The 24,699-nt window shown below is 40.6% G+C and overlaps 2 protein-coding genes across 2 annotated transcripts in view; both read left to right on the forward strand.

Annotated features, from left to right (window-relative positions):
* The window catches only part of ngfb (nerve growth factor b (beta polypeptide)), a 15,876-nt gene extending 3,699 nt beyond the window's left edge, over positions 1-12,177 (forward strand). Inside the window, exons 2-3 of the mRNA XM_077014182.1 lie at positions 5,858-5,960; positions 8,393-12,177. Coding sequence (XP_076870297.1) covers positions 8,408-9,004 — 597 coding nt within the window. The 5' untranslated portion in view covers positions 5,858-5,960; positions 8,393-8,407 and the 3' untranslated portion in view covers positions 9,005-12,177. The remainder of the gene's footprint in view (positions 1-5,857; positions 5,961-8,392) is intronic.
* A 654-nt stretch (positions 12,178-12,831) lies between these two features.
* tspan2a (tetraspanin 2a) lies at positions 12,832-24,595 on the forward strand. The gene is made up of 8 exons (XM_077014186.1): positions 12,832-13,088; positions 16,107-16,206; positions 20,205-20,302; positions 20,541-20,615; positions 20,735-20,803; positions 21,084-21,149; positions 22,150-22,233; positions 22,339-24,595. The coding sequence occupies exons 1-8, from the start codon at positions 13,020-13,022 to the stop codon at positions 22,402-22,404; spliced, it is 627 nt and encodes a 208-aa protein (XP_076870301.1). The 5' UTR covers positions 12,832-13,019; the 3' UTR covers positions 22,405-24,595.
* Positions 24,596-24,699: the final 104 nt, after the last annotated feature.

Here is a 24,699-nt window from a genome sequence, read left to right on the forward strand (position 1 = left end):
CTTTACGAAAGAGAAGGTCAAAGTGTTTATTTCTGAGCCACAAAACAGTTTCCATTCACCTATTCATTACTTCCTTCTGTTTCAGACATCTGGACTTGTTTCTTTCAGCTTTGCTTGTAAAGTTTATCTCACCTGCTAAAGTTTCACAAACAGCACGCATCAGTCTTTTGTTCTTCTGGACACATTTATCCAAGTCTCCTTCAGCTTTCAAAGATGAGGCACTTCCAAACTTTGAGTCCAATGCAATCTGCAGTGGAAGACTTTAAAATTCATTGGGCACTGTCGTGACCTGCAACCTAGGCTCCACGTAGTGTATCTGGGGTGTTACATTCACTTTGCTGAGATGTTCATGGGGCCTTTTTTAGTTTTCAGTAGTGCCACTGCCTGAATGGTCTGAATCAAAATTGTTCAGATGCAGGTTAAGCTTTTCAGATCAATTATCAATTGTATATTTTGGTGAAAATAAAATAATTTAAGGGAAAAAAGTTGACACAGGTCAACTTTGAAAGCTGCAAAATTAGCAGGAACTTATTGGAAGCAGCAAGATCTTCCAAAGGTAAGCCTCACTATGTATTAACTGGCAGGGTACCTGTTGTGGGTATTTAAAAGTTAATTAAATATTCATTGTTTATACAAGATTTTAAGTCTTCACTGAGTAAGGGCCTGAATACATGGAAATATTGCATGCACTCTAATTATAAGCATAGATCTTAAAAAATAAATAAAACAAACAGCAACAACAAAAACAGTTACGTATTGTTGTACATGTCGACTAGTGTTTAGTTCTGAGAGGATACAATAATCAAAACAAGACCAAATCGAGCCCAAACTCCGCCCCGGTCCGGGCTGCATTCTGCTGTTCTGCTGAGGCTTAAGCAGAGTTGGCAATACAGAGGAATGTGCATGAGAACGTGCTCGACGTGATAATGTGCCTTTAAAACCTTTCACTGGACACCATCACGCTTCCGTCATCTACTGCTCACGAGCGGTATGGCAAGGCTGTGTAAACCACTGTTTCCCAACTCGGGCCCGGGAGGCCCCCCGTGCTGCTGTAAACGTCTCTGTGAGGAAAATGTATTAGGGTAAAGGGGGAGAAAAAAAAACTCTTCTGGCCTGGGACCACAAAAGTTGACAAGCAAGCTAAGAAACTAAGAAACTAAGCAGGAAAATGGGACCAACAGTTTGGATTTGCTGTTCGTGCTTCGTGGCTCAGATGATTGGTGAGACTACCTGAGCTCGCCTCTTTATGGTCATAGGAGCTGACACATCTGTTTTGGATCCAGACAGCCTGAAGATTGTGTATTTTATTTTCAGGGGTTTTCATATTTATGGTAGTTACTTCCGGATAGTTAGCCCACAGTTATGGTGTGTTTGCTCCTATTAGACATTCAGGGTAATAGAAACAGAAGGGCTGTCATGAAAATGGTAAGCTTGACAGTTAATCTCAATTGCACACTATTATCCTGGGTAGATCGCACCCTCAAAACAATAGCCAAAGGGCAAAGGGGTTGTCTTGGCTCCCAGATTCCTAGCAAGCTGAAGCTAGCTGGCAGTCAAAGTTTCCTTTAAAACACTTTGCCTAAAGCATGAATCCAGCAGGAATGCAGTTTTCTCATGGAATGGTTTCTCCTGAATGTACACAGGATTTTTTGTAGGTTTATCGTTTACTGAAGAAATATATGTGGACAGCAAAACTCTTGCACTCAAACTGTTTATTGTCCAAATACCTATAATATATATTGTCCTATGGCCTAAATAAATTATAGTGCTGTAAACTCATCTCATTATAATGAGTGATAACACTGTAATGTACAGCATTCATGACATTGTAGGACTATCACCACTTTTAAATTCAGGGTCTGAATAGACACATGTTGCCCTATAGCAGAATCCCAAGTGTCAGATCACATAACACACCTTAGACTAAAGCAAATATAATAATATAATTAAATGCTTCATCTATTTATTGAAAATGTTTATGACTACTTCAGCTGTTTTGTGAATCACTAATGACCTCAAACAGCATTGACAACTAACAGTTGTCAGATATCACAAAATTGTGGAGCGTGTCTGTTTTCCCTGATGTAAAGGCTAAGAGGTCAATAGAGGTCAATTTCAGTCTGTAAGAGAGAATAAGGAAGGCTCAGTTTTATTGATTCTGGATATATTTTAAAACAAGCACTACTTTAGACCACAATTGGTTTTGAAATGCATTTCCTGTTCCAGAGCTGGAAACTACTTTCAAAATATACTCCATTACAAGTTACTGATCATGTTTCAACATTATTTTTAATCTTCTTTTTTGGATTTGGTGAGGGAAATGAAATTTCATGTAAGTCTATATGCATAAAAACAAAAAAATAAAAACAGAATGTGGAATACATAAATCACTTAGACAGATTCTGCTGTGTGCTTCTTATCATGAATTCCTCAGGATAAAGTACACAGAGGACTTTTCTGCTGAGTTTGGAACATGTTGGACTCCACATATAAAAAGATTTAGCTAATCCCAAATCAGCATCTAACCACGATATGACCCAGAGTGTTACCCAGAGGGTTTTCTCATGGAATGGTTTCTCCTACATGTAGACTGGTTTATTATTTACTGAAGAAATACATATGGACAGCAAAACTCTGGCACTCAAACAGTTGTGAGATATGATAAAATTGTGGAGCCTGTCTGTTTTACCTGATGTAAAGGCTAAGGGGTCAATTCCAGTCTCTAAGAGAATAAGGAAGGCTCAGTTTTATTGATTCTGGATATATTTTTAAAAATCACTATTTTAGACCACTTTTGTTTTTGAAACACATTTACTGTTCCAGGTTACAGGATTGCCGATTATGTTTCAACATAATTTTTTCTTTTTTTCTTTTTTTTATAGATTTAGTGATTTTTTGGATTGCTTGTTGCTTGAAATTTCATGCAAGTCTATATGTATATTACATAACTATCCTATATGGAAACAGAATGTTGAATGCATTAACCAATTAGACAGATTCTGCTGTCTGCTTCCTATCATGAATTCCTTAGGATAAAGTACACAGAGGACATTTCTGCTGAGTTTGGAACATGTTGGACTACACATATAAAACAGCTATCTAATCCCAAATCAGCATCAAACTACGATATGACCCAGAGGGTTACCACGCCTGTTACTGGACCTGAAACAATGCAGACCACACACACACACGGATAGACACCTCTGACCTGTCTATCTAGCAGGGGGAATCTCTCCTGCACATTCCACAATACTGACCCCTCCCACAGTGGTTGGGGGGGGGGGGGGGGGGGTAGTTTACTGCCAGTTAATTTCCAGAGCAGTAGCACCAGTGTCTTCAGAGAGCCCCTCTCCACTTTAAGGCCCTTTTGGTCTCACACTAAATCTGTGTAATAATTCAGGCCCATTTCCTTTTGCCCTTGCAGTAGGAGCCATGTCAGTAATCGGACATGTTCCAGTATATCCCAGCCTGCACCGTAAAACAACTCCGCCACAAAACAGAACCACACCTCTTTGAGTATCCTGACTGAACTGGTTCATCAGTGTTTGAAAGACATCACAGCATGAATTGTTCATTCTGTCGTTCTTGTCTCTGTTGAACAACGTCTCTGGAACAGGGCAGTGCAGCTCTGGCCCTGGACCTCTGCTGTCTGTAGAGCACATATCCAGCACATCTGGCTTGAATAATCATACCCTGGAGAAGGCCTCGATTAACTGGGTCAGGTGTGTGAGATAAGGCCTGGAATAAAATTCTGCACTCCAGGACAGGAGCTGTGAACCAGTGCTCTCTGTCAACCTGAACAGAACCAAACTATGCATATTTTGCTCAAGAAAGGCAAGATCGCTCTTTATCACTCACGTGTCTCATTAGACTCCCTCTATTTCGCTGGCTTTGTGTACGTATGAATTGTGTGCACACGGGACAAAGAGATATATTAAACAGTCAGCTTCACTGTAACCTATTTTTCTGTCTATATGCCCAAGCCTATCACTTGACTACAGTCTCATTTATATATTCGTTACTAGTGTAGAATTACTCTTTTGCTTTGATCCTCACTGTTCACAAAAACTACCACATGATTGATACAACAATTATTATGTTGCCACATTTATCTAACAGTGCTATAGATATGGATTGTGGTAAATTGTGCTAAACGGTGCTCTGTCCAGTGAGGACTGGCACCCAGGGTGCTGTGGGTGAGTGGCTCAAGTCCAGCACAAAGCCACACTTCATCTATGAGGTCTTCCACACATGAGCACTCACAGAGGGCTCTGCTGCATGTCTGGTGATGGCAGAGAAGAATGCGTGCGTGTGTGTGTGTGTGTGTGTGTGTGTGTGTGTGTGTGTGTGTGTGTGTGTGTGTGTGTGTGTGTGTGTGTGTGTGTGTGTGTGTGTGTGTGTGCGTGTGTGTGTGTGTGTGTGTGTGTGTGTGTGTGTGTGTGTGTGTGTGTGTGTGTGTGTGTGTGTGTGTGTGTGTGTGCGTGTGTGTGTGTGTGTGCGTGCGTGCGTGCGTGTGTGCGTGCGTGCGTGCGTGCGTGCGTGCGTGCGTGTGTGTGTGTGTGTGTGTGTGTGTGTGTGTGTGTGTGTGTGTGTGTGTGTGTGTGTGTGCGTGCGTGCGTGCGTGTGTGTGTGTGTGTGTGTGTGTGTGTGTGTGTGTGTGTGTGTGTGTGCGTGCGTGCGTGCGTGCGTGTGTGTGTGTGCGTGCGTGCGTGCGTGTGTGTGTGTGTGTGTGTGTGTGTGTGTGTGTGTGTGTGTGTGTGTGTGTGTGTGTGTGTGTGTGTCTGAAGCTCTGTGACTGAAGAGGTTCACGTTACCCTTTGAAACATGTGCCACTTGGGAACTGTTACCATATGAAAGTGATCCGTGGTTTTAGAGAGAGATTATTCCAGCTCTAGGTTCCGTGTGTCACTGGGACAACTGTGGACCATGCCAGAAGGAATGTGTTAAACTGACTCTCTTATAGTTAATGAGCTCTGGGTCTGCAACTAACAGTTTCCTAGACCACCTTAGCAAAACCACGCATACACAGACACATGCAGAGTCACATGCACACAAACAAATGCATTTGCAAATAAACTACATATCACATATCAGTGACTGATTACTCTGCAGACCATCTTCCATAAGTATGTTGTCCAGTTACTCAAGACGCTTAATAGCTAGACAATCAAAACAATTGGGTCCTGGCAATTGAGACACTGAATGTCTAGACAGTCTTGACAGTCTTGTAGTGTGCTTTTCTTTGGCTATTCTGCATTTTGTACCATTTTTTGTTAGGTAGTCAAATTTAGTGCATTGCAAATCTTTGGTTGCATGTATTTAGAAGGTGCTTGACCAGAGTTGAGAGTCCTTCAGAGCAGTACTTGACTCTTAACTCTTCCCCAAGTCTACAATAATCTATTTGAAAGAATTTTTGGTTGATTGAGAAACCACCATTCGTGGAGTTCTCATGACTCATGGTAGCTCACACTCACCCATCGGCCTCTGCTTGCCTACGTCATCTTATTTTTGAAATGCTTCCCTTTTCCATGAATAAAGAAGTGACCTGAAACTGAAGTTTCATTGAAAGTTTTTACCCTAAACTTAATTTAACATATAATGTTGGTTAAAGTAGTAATTTAGTAAGTATTTTAGTATATTGATGGTTAAAGTAGATACATGTGTAAGAGAACAAAATGTGTAAACAGAACAACTTTTTTGTCTTTTCTGTTTGGGTTGTGGTGCAAAAATGAAATTAACCCATCATGAAATGATTGTCAATAACCAGTTAGTAGGGACAGAAATAATCTTACATTAATATAATTTCTTTTTTACAATTGTTCAGGCATTTAGACACCTCTCTCATTTGTGGTTTTAGGAATGATGATACCTTGATGGTGAGTGGTGAGACAGTGATGAACCCCCGACCCTCTTCCTGAGGTCAGACTGCAAAGAAGAGTTCACCTGGCCACATCTCTCAGGTAAACACAGTATTGTGGAGGATGGTTTGAATAGTTTGAAGTAATGCAAACATAAACTTTTGACAGCAATTAGCTCCTAGTTCTGCAAAGCATCATTATAGTGGAAAACTAATATCCATGTCCTGCAGAACTTAACAGCCTGACTTTCATTGATTTTGTGATCTGCACATCAAAACACAGTTGTTTAGTTCTACTCCTATAGTGTTCAACAGAAATAGAGAAAGAAGTCTCCTATGTGCACAAAGCAGCTTTGGTGGTCAATACATTTGCTTCAGAGCACTGGGGTCTTGGGTTGAAGTCTCTATGTGGGTGGAGTTCTCCCCGTGTCTGCGTGGGTTTCCTCTTGGGTCTCCGGTTTCCTCCCACATTCCAAAAACATGGAGGTTAGGTTAGTTGGCTGTGATACTAAATAGTGGCCTAGTGAGTGTGACTTGTGTGATAATGAAGTTGTCCTTGTGTGTATGAATGGTCTGCCCAGGCTGCTGTCCTCTGTCCTCTGTCCTCTGTTCTCTCTCTGTACCTGATTTAGTCCCCCAGGAGGCTGAGGCTGAGTTCATGTTCTGTGCAACTGGCTGATGCTTCTCGCTGGTGTGCAGGGGCGGACTGGGGAGAAAAAGTGGCCCGGGAGTTCCTGACAGACTGGCCCACTAATATATATATATATATATATATATATATATATATATATATATATATATATATATATATATATATATATATACTGTATATGAATCTATACATGGCACGTAGTGTATATGATGGCGTTTATTGTCATATGGACAATATTAATTCCAGCAATATTATGATTACAAAGCCACATAGTGGCTTTTAAGTAGTCCACCAGACGTTGCAGAGGCGACAGCAGTACATTTAAAATAACATGTTATCTACAATTTAAACTGCTGTATGTTTTCGTAGTCTGGCCCGGATTTTCTGGGACAAGTTGTTTTTTTTCTGATCTCCGCTGCACACCGTCAGCCCGCCCAGTCCGCGGCCCGGTCCAACTCGTTCATGTGTTTACAGGCTCAGTCCGCGGCCCGGTCCAACTCGTTCATGTGTTTACAGGCTCAGTCCCCGGCCGCGCTGAGCAGGTTAGTCTGACTGGAGCGGGGGAGGTAATAACACCGTTAAACAGCAGCGTGACTACAGGCCGGGACCGCAGTGCGCGGCAGTGGCTCCTCCACGGGCCGAGTTAAACCACCGGCGGCCAGCGGCCCACTAACCCATCGGCCCACCGGGGAAATCCCCGGTAGCAATGTATGCCAGTCCGCCCTTGCTGGTGTGTGCCTCAATGTAAAAGTTGTGTATGTTATTTGACTTTGATTGACCTAAAGTGACCTTGGATTGCTTGAAAGGTGATGCATAAATATAACCTTATTCATTCACACACAGAACTCAGGCATGTGAAAAGAAACTTTCAGTTACGACACAAACATTCCTGAGTAATGCAGTTTCATCCCCTTGTTTCATATTCTGCACTGCATGTGTGTATAGTAGTGTGTATAGTATAATGAAATGAAATGTAATTTAGCTATCCTCAGGTATAAACATATTACACATTGAGCCGGATCAAGTCAATAGCATGACGTGTGGGACATTAATAAAGTCACACAGGACTGTATTACATTGTGTATAGAGTTGTGCATTATTTGACATACCGTACAGAAATACCAGTTAAGGCTATGATCTGCTATGACAGCATTCAGGTATGTAGGCACGTTGCAGAATACTCTTTTGAAAACAAATGCTCTAATTTTTAAAAATGGCTTAGCCAAACCAGGTAGAGAGAACTAATGTCTGGCTGCACAAAAATAATACCAATGCAATTGCATTGCAATATTTTTTGTTTACATAGTTTATAATGGAGAGTAGATGTTTGACCATCTCATGCTCAGACTGGGTTATAGATTATAGGTATGAACGTTCCAGTGCAGTATTTCAGTTCAGAATGAAGATTTCCGACCTCTCGCTGAGAGTGGTTGTGCCGCGAGGGAAAATTAAAAGAGAGACTTTGTTTACACTTAGCGTGGTAGTGAACGGAACAGGCTGAGGCCAGGCTGGGTGTGGCCAGCGACAGTGTCTTCCGTTCTGGATGTAGTCTTTTGTTGCAAGTGTCTTCCACAGTGGTGATCTGAGCAGGCTTCACTCTGTTCGCTGTAGGGGCTCGCAGTGAATCACTGCCAAGCTGACATACCGCATATGATGACGCGGGTTAGAGCGCTCTCCACCGTACATCTGTAGAAGTAGGTCAGGGGCTTGGGAGCCAGGCTGACTATTTTCTCCTTAGGAACCTCTGATGGAGGTGCAGATGAGCTTCTCTGAAGGACACAGACGTCTATGAGTCAGTCCTAACAGTTGGCCAAAGGCTTTCTACAAGCATCATTGCTCAGAGAGCATTTCTGATACATCTTGGTTTTTCTGTTGTTCCTCAGGTTTCCGGTGTGCTCATGCGGTGGTCCACGCTAGTCCTGCTGCTTCTGTTCTGCGGCCACACGCCGGCCCTGCGGCCGGGTGATGTCTGCGTCCTGAGCGGCGACCGCGAGCAGGGCGGCAACCGCGTGGCCGAGGGCGCGCCCGCCGTGGACCCCAAGCTCTTCAGCAAGAGGCGCTACCGCTCGCCCCGCGTGGTCTTCAGCGACAGGCCGCCCGACTCGGAGCCCCAGGGTTCAAAGGGGCGGCCCAAGCGCCGGGCGGGGCAGCCCCAGCACCGTGGCGTGTACTCTGTGTGTGAGAGTGTCAGCTTCTGGGTGGGCAACAAGACCAAGGCCACAGACATCTCGGGCCACGAGGTGACCGTGCTGCCCGATGTCAACATCAACGACGTGAAGAAAAAGCAGTACTTCTTCGAGACGACGTGCAGCGGGGCCAGGGCGGCCGGCTCAGGCTGCCTGGGTATCGACGGGCGTCACTGGAACTCGTACTGCACCAACTCACACACCTTTGTTCGGGCGCTGACTTCTTTTAAGAACCTGGTGGCTTGGAGACTCATCAGGATTAATGTGGCCTGCGTGTGTGTTCTGAGCCGCAAGTCCTGGAGACAGTGACAGTCCGCCATTCCGTGACGTGACCCCGCAGCACATATCATAAGCCATTGACCTCCATTATACGTGAAAGCTCAATACATTCCAAACAAAGAGTTGATGAAGAAAGCATTCATTTGATATTCCTCTGTCTTGAGACTTCGTATCAAACCATACAATGTTTTTTTTTATTTTATGCTGTTATTTGTCTTCCCTGGTTGTGGCATATGGACTGAGATGCTTATTTTGGAGAAATGCATGTACTGTACATATGTTGTCATTGTTATTTTTATTGCTATTTATTAAATCTGGAGCATAATAATTCTGCAGGGTAGTGTAGAATTATGCAGCCTGATTGAGTTAAATTAACTCAGCTCCTTGTTTATTACTGAATAATATTATGACTGTACAATAAAATAGTTCAGGGCCCTTTAAGCATAATTTTCAAGGATTTCCTTGGACTTGAGATTGAGCTTGGAAAGCCTTTAAAAAATGTAGACCTGCATATGTTTTCACTTGTGAGCTGCATTTCAAAACTGCCTGGTCTGCTCTCCTTACTGCCTAGAAGTAAAAAAAGCCCAACCCACATTTAGATTCTCTCCAGGAGAGAAATGTAATAATTAAAGCTGGCATGAGGAAGTCAGTATGGTTAGATCTACCTCACACGTCTCTGCAGATGGTATTTCTTGCAATCACGAAGGAAAAACACATGGAGGTTTACAGAAACATAAAAAATGGCTCAGTAGAGCTAATAGAAGCCAAGGAAAATTCAGAGGAAGACCTGACTTGCTAAGTCAGTCTGCCTAGATTAAAAGATAAAAATTTTTCCATCACAGAGATCCAACCATCACAAACAGAGGGTATGCTCAGAGTAGCACTCTAGGATTGAGTTGCCAGCAAGAGAATTGCTCAAAGGCTGTGGTAGTTTGTTTGACCTCGGCAGTGTCGCAGGACCTGTCGGAACCAGGAGGCCCGTATGCCAAAGGTCAGGTGCATGGCCTCACAGTGGGGTTATGTTTGAGGACTGGGAATTCCCAGGTTTAGATATGTGATGACGAAGATCAAAGTTCATCTGGTTCAAAGGACAGTACTGCAAGGTTTACAGATTACTAACAGGGTTATCCATCAGCTCTTGTTTGGATACTGTGATTGGCAGGATCCGCTATGTTGTGGTTACTTTTTCTCTCTCTCTCTCTGTCTATCTCTCTCTCTGTTACACACACACACACACACACACACACACACACACACACACACATACACACACACACACACACCTTGCATCCCTCCTACATAAACACCAATCAATAACCATGAGCTCATCCGTGCTAGATGACAGCCACTCATTTCCAAAGTTCAGGTGGATTTGCAATTGTCAGCCCCACGTTTCACTCTCTTTTATGGCAGCATGAATAATTTCATTAATGAGCAGAGGCACAGGATTTCCTGTTCTTCTGTCACCATCCGCAGCAGAACAAAACATTACTAATTGCAGTGCAGCTGGTCCATGGGGGTGGGGAGACGTGTGTGGGCCAAGCGAAGGATTTTGCAAAACCTCTAAAGGCTTGATCAAAAACTGGTGAATTCTGCCCTCACAGTCGAGTTAATGGAAAAACAACAGTTTGATTGTTTGCAGAAAAGCTCAAGGAGGGTGACAAAGGTGAGAGAGAGAGAGAGAGAGAGAGAGAGAGAGAGAGAGAGAGAGAGATAATGCCCCATACACACTGAATATTAGTGAGATTAATGTGATTTAAGAACTGCATCATTCCATTACAGTCTGTTTACTGATTAGGATGGCCACAGTAATAAAAAATAAATGAGCAAATCCTACCAGATCAAAACTGGAATACCAAAGGACACTGTCGCCCCCTAGTGTTCCCTCAGCATATTTGTTGTTTTTATAGAAACAGGTCTAAATGTCATATCTAAAGGTAAAGTATGAGTTTAATTCACTGAGACGATCTCATTGCATGGTCTTGTTTATTTTATCGACAAATACTAAGCGAAAAAGCCAACATAAGAATAACATTAAACTTTTTTGTTTGAAATGGCTGTATTCCATACATTTGTCACACTGCCCTGCAAACACACACACACACACACACAGTACTGTATTTTATGACATAATTTGATTGGACTACATGACAAATGCATCCACATGACGTGCTAGTCCACTAGGGAGTGACACGTATTCCTGAGGAAAGCAATGGAATGTGATATTCAGTGGATAATATTTCTCCAGGGGTCAGTTCAGTGAACAATGATCATTCAGTCCAAGACGTCTGGATGAGGAATGACCAGATGGCTCAAAGATTTTCCCTCAACTGTTACCAACTGTGCTAAGATTGTTTGTTTCATTTTCTACGCTCTCCTACAAAGATTAAATGGTCGATATATATAATAAGGAAAAGAGTTTCATATGTTATACTTGTATGTGTTTCAAGCAGCGATTCAGTTGCAAGTTTTATCTCTTCTCTCTCTCTCTCTGTCTGGCTCTGTGAGTGTGTGTGTGTGTGTGTGTGTGTGTGTGTGTGTGTGTGTGTGTGTGTGTGTGTGTGTGTGTGTGTGTGTGTGTGTGCGTGTGTGTGTGTACATTGACATGACAATGACAGGTTAATATGACATCATCCATGTTTTCTTATCACAATATTATTTATGTGCTTACACCCAAGTATAGTAGAGGATTATAAAGAGTGTGGAAGTTGAGGCACCTGTTGTAAAGCAAAATAAGGAAAATGACTAGCAATGAATGAATTTGTGCAGTGTTATTGGTAGTTCAATCACAGATTCATCTCACAAAAGTCGATTTATCTGCTGGGGGTCCACTGGGGGGTTCATTTTGGCCAGATATTTTTGTTGTCAGTTTAGAACATTAAAGTCCTCAGCTTATATGTTTTCTGCTAAGCTTTTTGGAGAGAGACATGCTAAAGTAATAATTGTAGACATATGCTACAACAACAACAACAATAAAAATAATAGTGTGTTGTTATTAATAATATTATTATTACTGCTGAAAGAGAACACAGGCCCTGGCCACAACTCCATGTCAACAGACAATAGTCTGTTTGTCAAACGAGAGTACTGACAGTGATTGTGACTGATGTATTGTTTAGTGAAAAAGACAGAGTGAGAGAATGAGGAACACTCTGACTGACTGTCTAGTCACATGAGGAGACTATGAACCTTGTATTTGGTCTGTGTACAATTACACCCAATATTAAAAGTGCAGCACTTACAGTAGCATATTGGTATGTGAAACAATCATTACTAGGAATTAGACATGCAATCACTGTAATTGAATATTATCCACATAGACCTTCATGTACACAAAAACGCATGCGTATACACTGAAAAAAATAAAGCATTGGCTCAATGTATTAAAATTGAATTAATCAATCACACGATTTTTTTTTTCATTGAATCAATCCAAAAAACTTAATTCATGACTAAATGAATTAAGTTTTTTGGATTGATTCAATGAAAAAAAAATCGTGTGATTTTTTCGAGTGATAATGCTGAAAAGGCACAATCCACTGTTTGATAAGTAATCTCACAAATAAAATGTAAGTAAATTAGTTCAGACAGTGTCATTTTAGCTTACTTTGAAAAATTTACACGTTCACTTACATTTGGTTTAAAAAAAATACTTATTTCCAATCAAACAAATGTTAAACATGTTCCTTTGCTTGCATACGGCGTTAACAGGTTTCTCTACGTGCAATTTCACTAATCCCGAAAAAGAAAATACAGTACGTGAGAAACAGCTCAGACGCGCGCTCACAAGTGATCGTCTACTACGTGTAAGTAAACAAAGGTCCGAGTTGCGCGCATCGTGTGCGCGCCTTGCGCTGAGCCAGTGGGCGGCGCACATCCGATGCTCGGTGGGGTTTGGCAGGAGAGACCCGCTGTTTCTCACCTCAGCTTTGCCCCGCGTACCCCGCCTAGCTCGCTGCTTCGTCTGGCTCGAGTTAAACATTAACTGGGTAACCTAAATATTTCTGTCGAGACGGAGGACACACAGGACGTAACGACCGGCAAAATGAGCAAAGTACAGGGCGGCATGAAATGTATAAAATACCTGCTTTTCGTCTTCAACTTCATGTTCTGGGTAAGCATAAAAAATATTGTTAGTGAGGTTATTTGATAGATTACGCGTGACGGGTGCGTAAATCGCTCTGTTAGCGTGAATAACAGCTGTGAATTGCCTTACTGGCTATAATGTTCTAAAGCAACAGTATTGGTTTAGCTTGTCTTTCTTTTGTATAAAAGTGCAAGAGAAAATGTGTGACAGAAGCAAGTGTGAGGACAGTGACCCTTTAGTGAGCTGCTGTTTCGTGACGTGAGAGGTGGCGTTAAAGCTGAGGCGACCACTTTTTTGGGGTGCATTTACTTTTCCTGCTGTAATGTTAGGATTATGGGTCTAGCTTCCCAACACCAAGTCTGAAAGGGTCACACAAAGTACATTTCACGGACCATGACATTAGTATTCCCGGTATTTTCTCTTCCACCCTGTTTATGGTTGCACATTTCCAAGTAGACGGTTGTAACGAAGAGTGACGGAGTGTAACGGTCATTTGTGACATTTCCTGCTTAGCATCAGATTAGAAACACTAGCTCTACCTTTTACTGCAATTAGCTGTTTTAAGATAAGATTTCCATACCTAAGACTGACAAAGGATGCATTTGCATGAGACATACTTCATAAATGGCACATTATTGAAAATATTTATCAGCAGGAAGTTTTGTACATTCATTTTCATGGTGCTTGTTTAATGCTCCCTTATTCAGTTTATTCATGGAAAATGCTTCTTAATATTATGGGTGTGGTTTTGGTGTATGGGACATGTATCTCCCCAATAATTCCTGCTCACACTACTCAAATAATGGTTTAGGTTGGGTGGTGTGAGTCCAACCAAAAAGCTTAAATGAAACCTTCACCACTGATTAATATATTCAGTGGAGAAGCAACTAATATATAGGATAAAACCATGAGTGTTTTATTGTTATGTCATAAAAAATGTTATAATTAATTTAACTTAGCATCTTGGTATGTAAAGGGATACATTTACAATTTATATCTCAGGGTCCCCAAGATAAGAGTTTTACTGATGTCTGTTGTTTGATAAATGCTAGGGTACAATAAATACAATATTAAATACTATATTACGATAAATACAATAAGTATGCAGCTTTGAAAACAGCCAAGGGCTAAAAGCAGTTCTCATGACAGTTCCTGTCTGTATTTTAGGACCATGCTGCAGTGCCAGTGGGAGACTTCTAAAATTTCTCAATGTTTGCTAATGATGTATAACGTTTAATTGAGCGTTTAAATGCAGTTTAAACATTGACCCCAACAAACAGTCTACCAATTTTTAGCAGTCATGTCACTGAAGTAAAACAGGCCAGTCCCCAGGAAAAATGGTGGTGTGACACACCAAGTCAACTGCAATCAAGCGAAAGCAGATTTAATTTAGGTTCTGAGTGATGGAAACTTCACGGCTCATTTCAGTGCACATCCAAGCTGCAAGCTCAAAGTGTTTCCGTTTAAGTAAGTTGTCACTAATGATCTCTGTAGTTCTTGTTAATAAAATCCCTTTTTTCTGGCCAACCTGTTGATTAGACAATTTGACAAAAATTGTATACATTTGTACATTGTAATTAAAATCTCAGTAAAGAGTCATCAAACTTGTTCACATATTCAGTGAAAAGGGTTTGACACTTTAATTAAATGAGTGCTTCTGGAAAGTTGAAAAGGAAATCGTTTTAATTCGTTTCAGTGTCTGAAGCATATAATGTTTTTTTTTTTTTTACCATTGACTTTGTAATGAAAGTCTTTATCACTTCATAGCTACTGAATTAGAGACTATATTCTTAAATGGGCAATTATAAATGTACATTTTATATTGACTCAATTTCTAACATCATTCCATCATTCCTAATAGTTAGATTATACTTCACAAAGACCACCCTCGTGTAGTTAATACACCTCTCACTCTTTTGGACATGATGGTTATATCACTGAACTAATGAAGCGATCAAATTAAATATGCTCAACTGGCCAGTATAACACAACTGTAATGAAGGGTGCAGTGCCTGCCATCATTGGCTATCGGTGGAGTGATGTCATAGTGATAGATAGCGATGCCTTTGTCTTAGAATGGACAAGCAAAGAAGTGAACCGTTGTCTTAGGCTGTTTGGCGTAGTGGATGGGTGTGTGGGCACAGAGGGGGTTGTGGGGGCAATAGTAAAGCATGGAGGATTCCAGCCGGCATGACGAAAGGCCAGTGAGACTGGCACAGCCTGCCCGCTGATCACTACAATGGGCAGTGATGGACACAGTGGGCAGGATCATATAGGGGGCATAACTGAGCTTATCATAGAGGGCACGTCATAGATGGTGAGGTCATAGTGGTTGCATCAGAGCCCGTGTCATAGAGGCCGTGTCATAGAATGCTCATCATAAGGCGTGTCATAGAGGCGGTGTCATAGAAAGCTCAAGGTGCACACATAAAGCTTGAAATGGACACCTTATTTCACAATATTACACGCATTCTTGTGAGGTGGTTGTGAGGGGGCTGTGGGTTCAATATCATGGCATGGAGGATTCCAGCCAGAATGATGAAAGACCCGTGAGACTGGCACAGCCTGCCTGCTGATCACTACAATGGGGAGTAGTGGACACAGTGGGCAGGATCATAGGACATGTCACAGGGTGCACACGTAAATCTTGAACATCTTAACAGTTCAATCTTAACAGTTCACCTTGGTTCAGAGTTAAACATTCTACTATTAAAGAAAATCTGTGGCCTGGGTCACTCTGTTTGTGTGGCAGATGACTTAGAATGTTGAAACACTGCACACTAATGTAGAAAATAGGCACGTAAATATTTCTGTGGACCATTTAAACAAACTTGGGCCAGTATTTTCATTTAAAAATTTTTGTTCTGCTAGTGAATTGCTGCAAATATTATTTACTAATGACAGGATGGCACCTCTAACTTATTTGTTCTTGTTGTACACTTGATGCCTTATTGAAGTATGACCTGGACAATTCCTGACTCTAGCAGAAGGACAATGTGTAGCCTGCACATCACTGACATTCGGTATTTCCCACTTGGTGTCCAGCTTTCAGGTTCACTGGTGCTGGCGGTGGGGTTGTGGCTGAGGTTTGATCCTGCTACAACTTCAGTCTTGAATGAAGATGGAGTTCCGACCTTCTTTATTGGTAAGTAGCTTACAGCAGTTAGCTGTTGTGAGTCTAATTCTCAGGGATATGTAAAATATTTTTGTTTGTAATGTTTTGCACAAAAGCAAGCGCTCTAATTTCTTTCATGCTCTTTGAGTATAAAATTTGGTTTATGTTATGTATTTTGAGTCACTCTTGGTTATTAGAACAGAGAAATACCTCCCATGCCTTGTCATCCTGCTGATGGAAGTGATGGTGCATGGTCTATTTTATCAGACAGTGTGTGACATTTCTCAGATCTTTCTGTCAGGTCCATCGCTGATAACATATTATACAGCAAAAACTGATCTGATAGCTATCAGATCTAACTGACTGATGTTTGACTGACCAATGTTGACACATATCTCCATTCTAACATTAGACAAAGAGTTTAAAAAAATCTTTATGATCTGCATTACAATCTGGTGAAGAATATTATAACTAGGGCTGCAAATAATAATTTGCAGCTTCTTTGTATGGTCATGTTACTGTGAGCTCAGCAGTAGGGATGGGACAGCCAATATTACACTTAGTCATGGCGAACGAGCCAAGGACCTGATGAATCCAGCTATTGGGTGAAGGGTGTTTCACATAGCAGAGAGCCTGTGAATTGTAATAGGGTTCATTTTGACCCCAGTCTACACCATCTCCTGAGGACTGAGGTGCTGAGTGAGAGTGGATTGAGAGGCCGGGCGTCCCTTCATGCTTGCCTCACTAATCTTGGTCTCTGGTTCATTAGCCTACAAGCTGCGTTTAGGTGCTGATCTGAGACCAGTGTTTGTTCGCATTTGGAATGGTTAGGTGTTAGGATTTGGGCCATGGAGCCTGGTCATAGACCAGCACTTGATAAAGTCTTTTACTTTCAGATTAATTAGCTTTACACTCCTGGATGCAGAGAGACACCTGGGGTCACTGAGCTCAGGGAGGCAGTGTGTGCTGGTCTTGATCGGCCTACGTATACGGCTGTGAACTGTAACTGTGTGTGAGTTATAGCATAAAACACTCCCCAGGGCAGTTACACCGTGGAATAAAGGATGCACAGTCTATTTTTGTGTACTGTTTGAAGTCATATATTTGACTCGAGCTACTTACATGAAACATCTGGTGCTTGTGTGTTGTGTGTGGTTTTTAGTAGAGTGAAGGAGATATATGTGAGGGAGGAGAAAACTAAATATTTAATGCATGTTCTTGTTCTAATTTAGAGAGAAAATGCTAATGTTCCTCCAGACAATATTTGATATTTGTAATGAGGTTGGTGGGTCCTATAATCTTGCTCAAAAATGCTAGCCTGTTTATTACTTACAATAGCCAACAACTGAAATATTATATATTACATGTATATAAAATTTGCTACAGCTACTTTTGGATGGCATGTCAGCGTCTTAGTGATAAAGTTTGATAGACTCTGTTAGAAAGAAAACTGGTGTTGTGATGCTATCACCATGACATCTGAGGTTGGCCTTCACCTGACATGATCAAGTGGTTTTGTTTCCTTCCTTGGAATAAGGCACCAGTGAACAGTGCTACACTTGGCTTCCTTTATCCCATTTAAAGCACTGTGTATTTTCATATGTATCTTAATGCATGTTTTTGGCCTAACCTGAAGACTAGTATTAACATAAGTATGAGCTGTTGAATAGCTCATTGTGTCTACTGATTTCACGTGAAGAGCCTTTTGCTATTTTTAATTGTTGCTATACTTACTATTCTATATCATTTCACATAAGAAATTCAGTGTTCTTTAAACAATAGCCTATATAATGTTATTTTTCTCAAATGTGAACATAACATATAAAATGTAACGACTCTACAGTCTCTAGGCTACATTAACCCCCTTTTATTAAAATCCAGAACAGGCTTGGCCAGTTCTACAGACCGACTCGTAGCTCTGTTTGGTTTGTGCCCCAGCCGCACTGTGGTTACAGTGTTAATATGATGAACTGTCTAAGTAAGCATCCTAAAACTGGCAGGGACCATGACAGGACCAGGCAGGTGATGATCTCATGCAGGCACTGGAGAATACAGGTAGTACACACGTACCTATTTCCATATCTCCTCATAGATAAAGACCGCTGCATTTGTTTATTGCTGAGATCATCAATGGAGTCTTTCAGGATGCAAGGCAGGGCTATTGTATCTGACGTGATGTGCGTTTTTGCATAGATCAAAATGGTGAGGTTGGTTCTCCCTGTAGCACTGTGTACGTGTAGAGGGGCTAAGGTCCCGATGTTTTCTTCCTTTAGACTCACAGTGGACTATTTTTGTCTCCTCTGTGTTGTATGAATGAAAACATCCCTCAATACCATCTCCTCTGGGCTTTAATTAAATCTAGGCTGAAGTGGCAGAAGTCCTCCTTCAGCTCTGATGGAGCTGTGGAAAATTACTTTGCCACCATTTCACAAACTCTTTTCCGAGGGAAGTGCTCCTTCATTTGATTTGAAAATGAAGCCAAGACAGGGCAGTGGTGTCATGTTTGAACTTTTGGCTTAACTGAATAGAATCCCACAGCAAGGCCGAGACCAAGGTCAGACAACGCGGTCAATATGTTCATCGATTGAGACGTTCACTCATCTAAAAGAAGCAGCACGTCTCATTATCAGTTATTTATCAGTTATTACGATTCCTGTTGAACTCTTAAGGTACAGGTTGTGGCAGGGGAGTGTATGTTGCCCACGGGGTGATAATAGCATCCTAGCAACAGCATCCTCTGAGGAACTAGGAGTTCTTTGTTGCTAATCCTCAACAGAGTTGTCCTCTGGAACAGCAGCATCTCTTGTGGCCTGTGCTGGCCATGGGGGTAATGGTTGTCATGGCAGGGGATGCGGTCACTATGGCAGAGGAGAAGGGAGGAGTGGTACTTTGCAGAAGCAAGAGGTGAAGGATTGAGTCAGCCTGCAAAATACCAGAACTTTGATGAAACTGTATTTTTGTAATAGCAAAGGCTATTTCTTCCATTAAAATCAGAGATACAAAGTAGTAGCTTTGTCATTTAATTGTCATTTAAAAGATCAAATTTTCATTTTAACATGACCGATACACGACAAACTGGATTATACTACATAAATTATTTCTAGCTGCATTTAATACATTCTATGCTTTAATGTGTAGTTTAGTCTTCTGTGCAAGCTTGGAGTACTGTGTAAGCTTGTGTGGGTGAAATGAGGTAGAGTGTGCTGTGTACACAAAGCCTGGTTTGTTTGTGCCACTGGCATGTCTGTGGAGGGTTTCTGCTTTGTGGTGGCTATACTGTGAGGGGCTGTTTTTTACAAACAGCAGTACATTCTTCCGAACCCATGGCCCTGTTCAAGAAAATGCAAATTGGTTTTATCCAACACACTACTAGTTAACGGGACGTGCATTTTGTGTTCTTTGTGGAGACATCCTCCATGTGCAGCAAGTACCTGATACTCAAAGTGAAACACACATATATATATTTTTTGTCAGGAATTACCCGCTATATATATATAAAAAAACAGCTTTCATTTTTGTTCAGCTCACCACAAACACCTGGTCTTGGTGCAGCGTGTATGTAAGGGACCAGATCTCACTGCCAGTAAAGGCGGCCAGATGGTTCGTCTTCCCTTTTTTTGTTTCTTGTTAAGGATGTTGTTTCTCCAAGGACTGACCCTGAGAAATCGACACGAGTGTAAAGATTCTTTCACAAATGATAGTTAATAAATTAATAAATAATTAATAGGTTATACAAATAAATACTATCTGAATGAGTGAATGAGTGTCCACATGTTTTTGTCAAGACAGTAAATGTGTATATGACAATATAAAAAAATGCTAAAGGATTTGGTAAAAATGTCGTCGTTCTGTGGTTAGTTAATGTCCCTTTCAGTTTTTTTATTCAGACAAATTTGGATCTTGAAAGATATGTGTTACCTATTGACATATTGGTGAATAATAGACTATGAACGCATTTCAGTAGTTCATCTCATCTGGCTGAATGTAAATGTGTGAAATGAGAAACTTGCTGTGTCTTCTCTTCCCAGCCGTGTACATCCTGATTGGAGTCGGGGGGATTATGATGTTGGTCGGCTTCTTTGGCTGCTGTGGAGCTGTGAGAGAATCACAGTGTCTATTGGGATCGGTGGGTAAGAGTCGTGCACTGCAGTCACCTCTGGGTCACCAAACACCACCTTGTGAAATACTCCTGTGCCGGTTTGTGGGGAAAACCCCTTTAATTTATGTGTGACATTCTTTGAAGTTTTGGTGTTTGTTGAAGGAGATTTTGACAAGCATTTCATTCACCTTATTAGCTCAATTTCACAGTTTGAGAATTATACTTATGAGATGGTGCATGAATGTGACTTCTGTGTGTTTTCTAGTTCTTTGCCTGTCTTCTGGTCATTTTTGGTGCAGAGGTTGCTGCTGGGGTTTTTGGTTTCTTGAACAAAGATAAGGTAATTGATTCACTGGAAGAAGTAACAGTAGCATTTTATTAGTCCAGATAGTAATACCATTTTGTGACAGCACAATCAGACTCTGACTCAGTTGTCTGTGATTGATGTTTTTTCTTCAGATTATTACTGAGATCACTACCAGCACTGAAAATATCAACATCAACATAAACACCACGTACAATGAATTTGTATGTATAACACTATCATCTGTCTTTCCTATCTGAAATATTTCTCCTTCTTCCGCTTGATTACGTCGCTGGGCATTTACCTGTTTCTGTTGTTCTTGTATCTATGATTTCTTTATAATCACTGTGAATATTGTTTAAATCAGTTATTTATTTATTAGATATATTATTCTATATTTTTATTCTGTTCCTTTGTATGTTGTTTTTTGTATATTATGTATATCACTTTGAATTACCTTTGTGTATAAAATGTGTAATTCAATAAACTCGCCTTACCTTACAGCTAAACTGCTGCTGGAATCGTGAAAGAAACCCTATATTGTGTCTTGATGGCGACACTGCAATCAAGGTACATTTTTCAGTTCTATGCCTTGAATTTATTATTAATGTAATGAGACTATCACATGACTTGAGAACCTTTAAAATGATTGAAACACTGAATGTCCCATTGTGCTTGGACTAACTCAGTTAAAAGATACACATGCTGTTTGTTTTCTTTTTCTTTTCTATGAGTTCTCATTTACTAGCATAATAATGCTAGTGTTTCAGTAATTTCAGTTTTGAATGGCTGTCCGAGGGTAGAACTGTCTGAATGGTGGGTGCCCACAATGGACTTTGCCGCTCATTGATGGCGCACGTTAAAGGAAAAACACCCAAAATGTACTAAACAGCCAACAAACAAGCCCACCAACCAAAAAACACAAACATTAGCAAGTCTGTAGTGGGACTAATCTTTAGACTGTTGTATTAGTGTGCCCACCGCTTCCTGTACTACTACACTAATGTTACAACCCACATTGGGCTAGTTGCAGCATGGTATGCCGTCTACTAAAGTAACTAAAGTATGGAAAAAAAAATCATATTTCCCTTATTGTTCATATCCTAAATTATTTTTTTAGGACTTTAAAAAAATTATTAGGTTTTCAAGTGAGGAATTACTTTATACTGTGTATCTGCCATAATAAATTACGGTTCAGTCCAGCAGATGGCAGTCATGGCCCTGTTGTGCTTAGAGCAGTTAGGTGAGGATGCACTGGAAGCTTGGAGGAGAAGAAGAGCAGCATGTTGAGAGCAGTGGGTTAGAGAGCGGGGAACAAACAGTGGGGTCTGGCATTTGATCCTGTAAGCTCAGAGGGACAGAGGGGCCTGCTGTTTATTTATAGTAGCTGAGCAGTCGCATCGATCGGCTGATAAAAGTGATATGTGAGGTGTGTTTGAATCCTCAGTGCCAGCGTGTCAGTTTTTCACACTTTTCAAAGCTGTACTAAGTCCATAATTAAGTTATACAAGTGTTATTAATCTAGTAAGAAAATAACTCTGAAATAAGTCTTGAAACATTTTGCCCCCAGGACTGTAGTGAAGCTATCCAAGGCTTTTTCAATGACAAACTCTTAATCATTGGATATGTGGGTATCGGCGTTGCAGCAGTTATGGTAAGATTTATGAATCTGTTTCATGTCATGATGTCTTCAGTCTCAAAATGTACCCGTTCGCTTGTTTTGATCATGCATTACTCACATTCTTTGTTTTCTGTACAGATAATTGGCATGATCTTCAGTATGGTTCTATGCTGTGCTATACGCAACAACCGGGAGGTCATTTAGGGGCTCTCTTCAGGAAAGACTGTCTTGACCTCACTGAGCCAACTGGTTTTGAGAATGATAAAGGCTCAAATCAGACAGTGTGTTGTAAGATATTGTTTCAACTTTCTAATTTTGTCAGTTTAATTATTATTCATTGTGTGGACTGGGCCACCACCTAATGGAATGTCACTGTAATCATATTAACCTCTGACCTTATTTTCTTGTATTTTGTTTATCTGGAAGCTCTTGTACAATTACAACTTGATTTCTATGGGTAGTTAAGAATGACTAAGTACAGAATCTCTTACCATCTATGCAGTTTGTTGCTGGACTGGTACTGTAAATATTGTAAAAAAAAAACAAAAAAAAAAACTACTGATTCCTTTCTCCTCAGCTGCTTGTAATATTTATTGCATGGATCTAGTGTCTGCTGTTGTAATCAGTTGAGTTTAGGTGATGAATCATGTTCTGTACACGAGCCGTTTGCACGTGAGTTATGGTCATCCATGTCATAAGGTACAAGCTGGTATGACACCATAGTTCTAAAATGAAGCGTTACAACATTGCACCTTACAGACACATACGTGCCATCTGTTACTTGTAGTCCGTGAACATTTTAACGATTAATCTCTTTACTCATGGGCTTAGTTGAGATTTTTACCCCAAAACTTCCCTTATATGTTCTTAATGACATTTTCAAATTGATTCTTAAGCTTAAAAACCAGTTTTAATATATGTGGCCTTTATGCAAAGCTCAAATTAAGAGCTCCAAGTTTCAGTGATCAAAATATGGCTCTCGTGAGGTTCCAAAACTCTTCTACCAGTTTGTCCCTTTCCACATATATTTTCATGGACACAATTGTGTGGACATCCTGCCTCTCTGGACCTTTATCCAGACCTGAAGAGCACAAGCCTTCTGATATGGCTCTCCTGCCTAGATATGCTGTGAACTGTAATTATAAAGATATATAACTATAAATCTGTCTCCCAAATGTTTATTTGGGTCACATTTCAATATTTAAAGCAAAGCAGGTGATGGTGTTTACCAGATGCTTAAAATACAGCTGTGATTTCCTTAGTTTTGTATTATTCTTTATTCTCTATATGAATTGCTTTAAAAATTTATAGTTGTCATCATGCATTGGCCCTACAAATAATGACTCCAAACTGGAATTGTGATGAAAAAAAAGTTTAAAATTTTCAATTCACAGCATTTTTCTGAGCATGTGTCTTAAAATTTGTTTTGCTAATGTGCATCAAAGTAGTACATAGTAAACACCTTATATGGTAGCAGTCTCAGTAATGCATGGCATTGACAAGGATTTCAGGGTCGACAGCATGTAATCACTTAGCTGTCTAAACTGTTTTCAGCAACTATAATCAACAGGGTGCTTCTTACACTAAATATGTACTTATCTCTTTAGGTAGAAGGGTCAACTGTATAAAAGAACATCTGAATTATTTATAAATGATTTCATATTCCATTTTGGTACTAAATGACTTGAGAATGGGCAGTTACATCTTTAAAAATAGGAAGGGCTCCTAAAGTTGCATTTTTTTTTTACATTCTTATTACAGACCAGACAAATGTCATGAATAAATACAAGAGAATGGGGTGCATTGTTGCTCCAACAACTGAGGAAAATTGTGACCCACTTGTTTTCAAAAGGTAGTACAGTGACATTGTGGGGGAAGAAAAATAAAAATAAAAAATAACAAAACCAAAACCCTCAACAATGACCACAGTACACTAAACTGTTCCCTGTAGTGAAGCTTGCTGTAGTTTCAAGTGATCAATAGTAAAATATTTGATGGTCCATAAAATCCAGTAGAAAGATGTTACAAGCATGTAAGACGTGTTTCATTACATACGTTAAATACAAAATTTGTCAGCTCAATATCAATATTGGTGCTGCCTTACTCTAGTTCTTCATAAACTTGAATGGAATGAAATATTTTAACTTCAGCTACCATATAAAATCAATCACAGTTCAGTCTTTTAAAAAGTGTTAACCCTCATTACATTAATTCTTTAGTAAATGTAATGCATGAGGTCCAACACCTTGCATGAAAACATTACAGAACATACAAATATTTGCTATCATGTTAAATACAATGTGCATATGACACCATTCTTCCTCACTGAGGGGAAAATATCTATGGATCCTCCTGGAAGGATGTAGAGCACCTCTGGTACAGCCCTTGCCAACAAGTGCAAAAGTCTTAGCCATGGCCCATCAAATAAGCCAGTTAACCAGACAGGAAGTGTGGCAAGGCCAGAAGTGGAACAGGAAGTTGATGTCAGCAAAGCCATCG

The sequence above is a fragment of the Brachyhypopomus gauderio genome, chromosome 8, assembly GCF_052324685.1.
Source record: "Brachyhypopomus gauderio isolate BG-103 chromosome 8, BGAUD_0.2, whole genome shotgun sequence".
In the NCBI taxonomy this organism is placed as follows: Eukaryota; Metazoa; Chordata; class Actinopteri; order Gymnotiformes; family Hypopomidae; genus Brachyhypopomus; species Brachyhypopomus gauderio.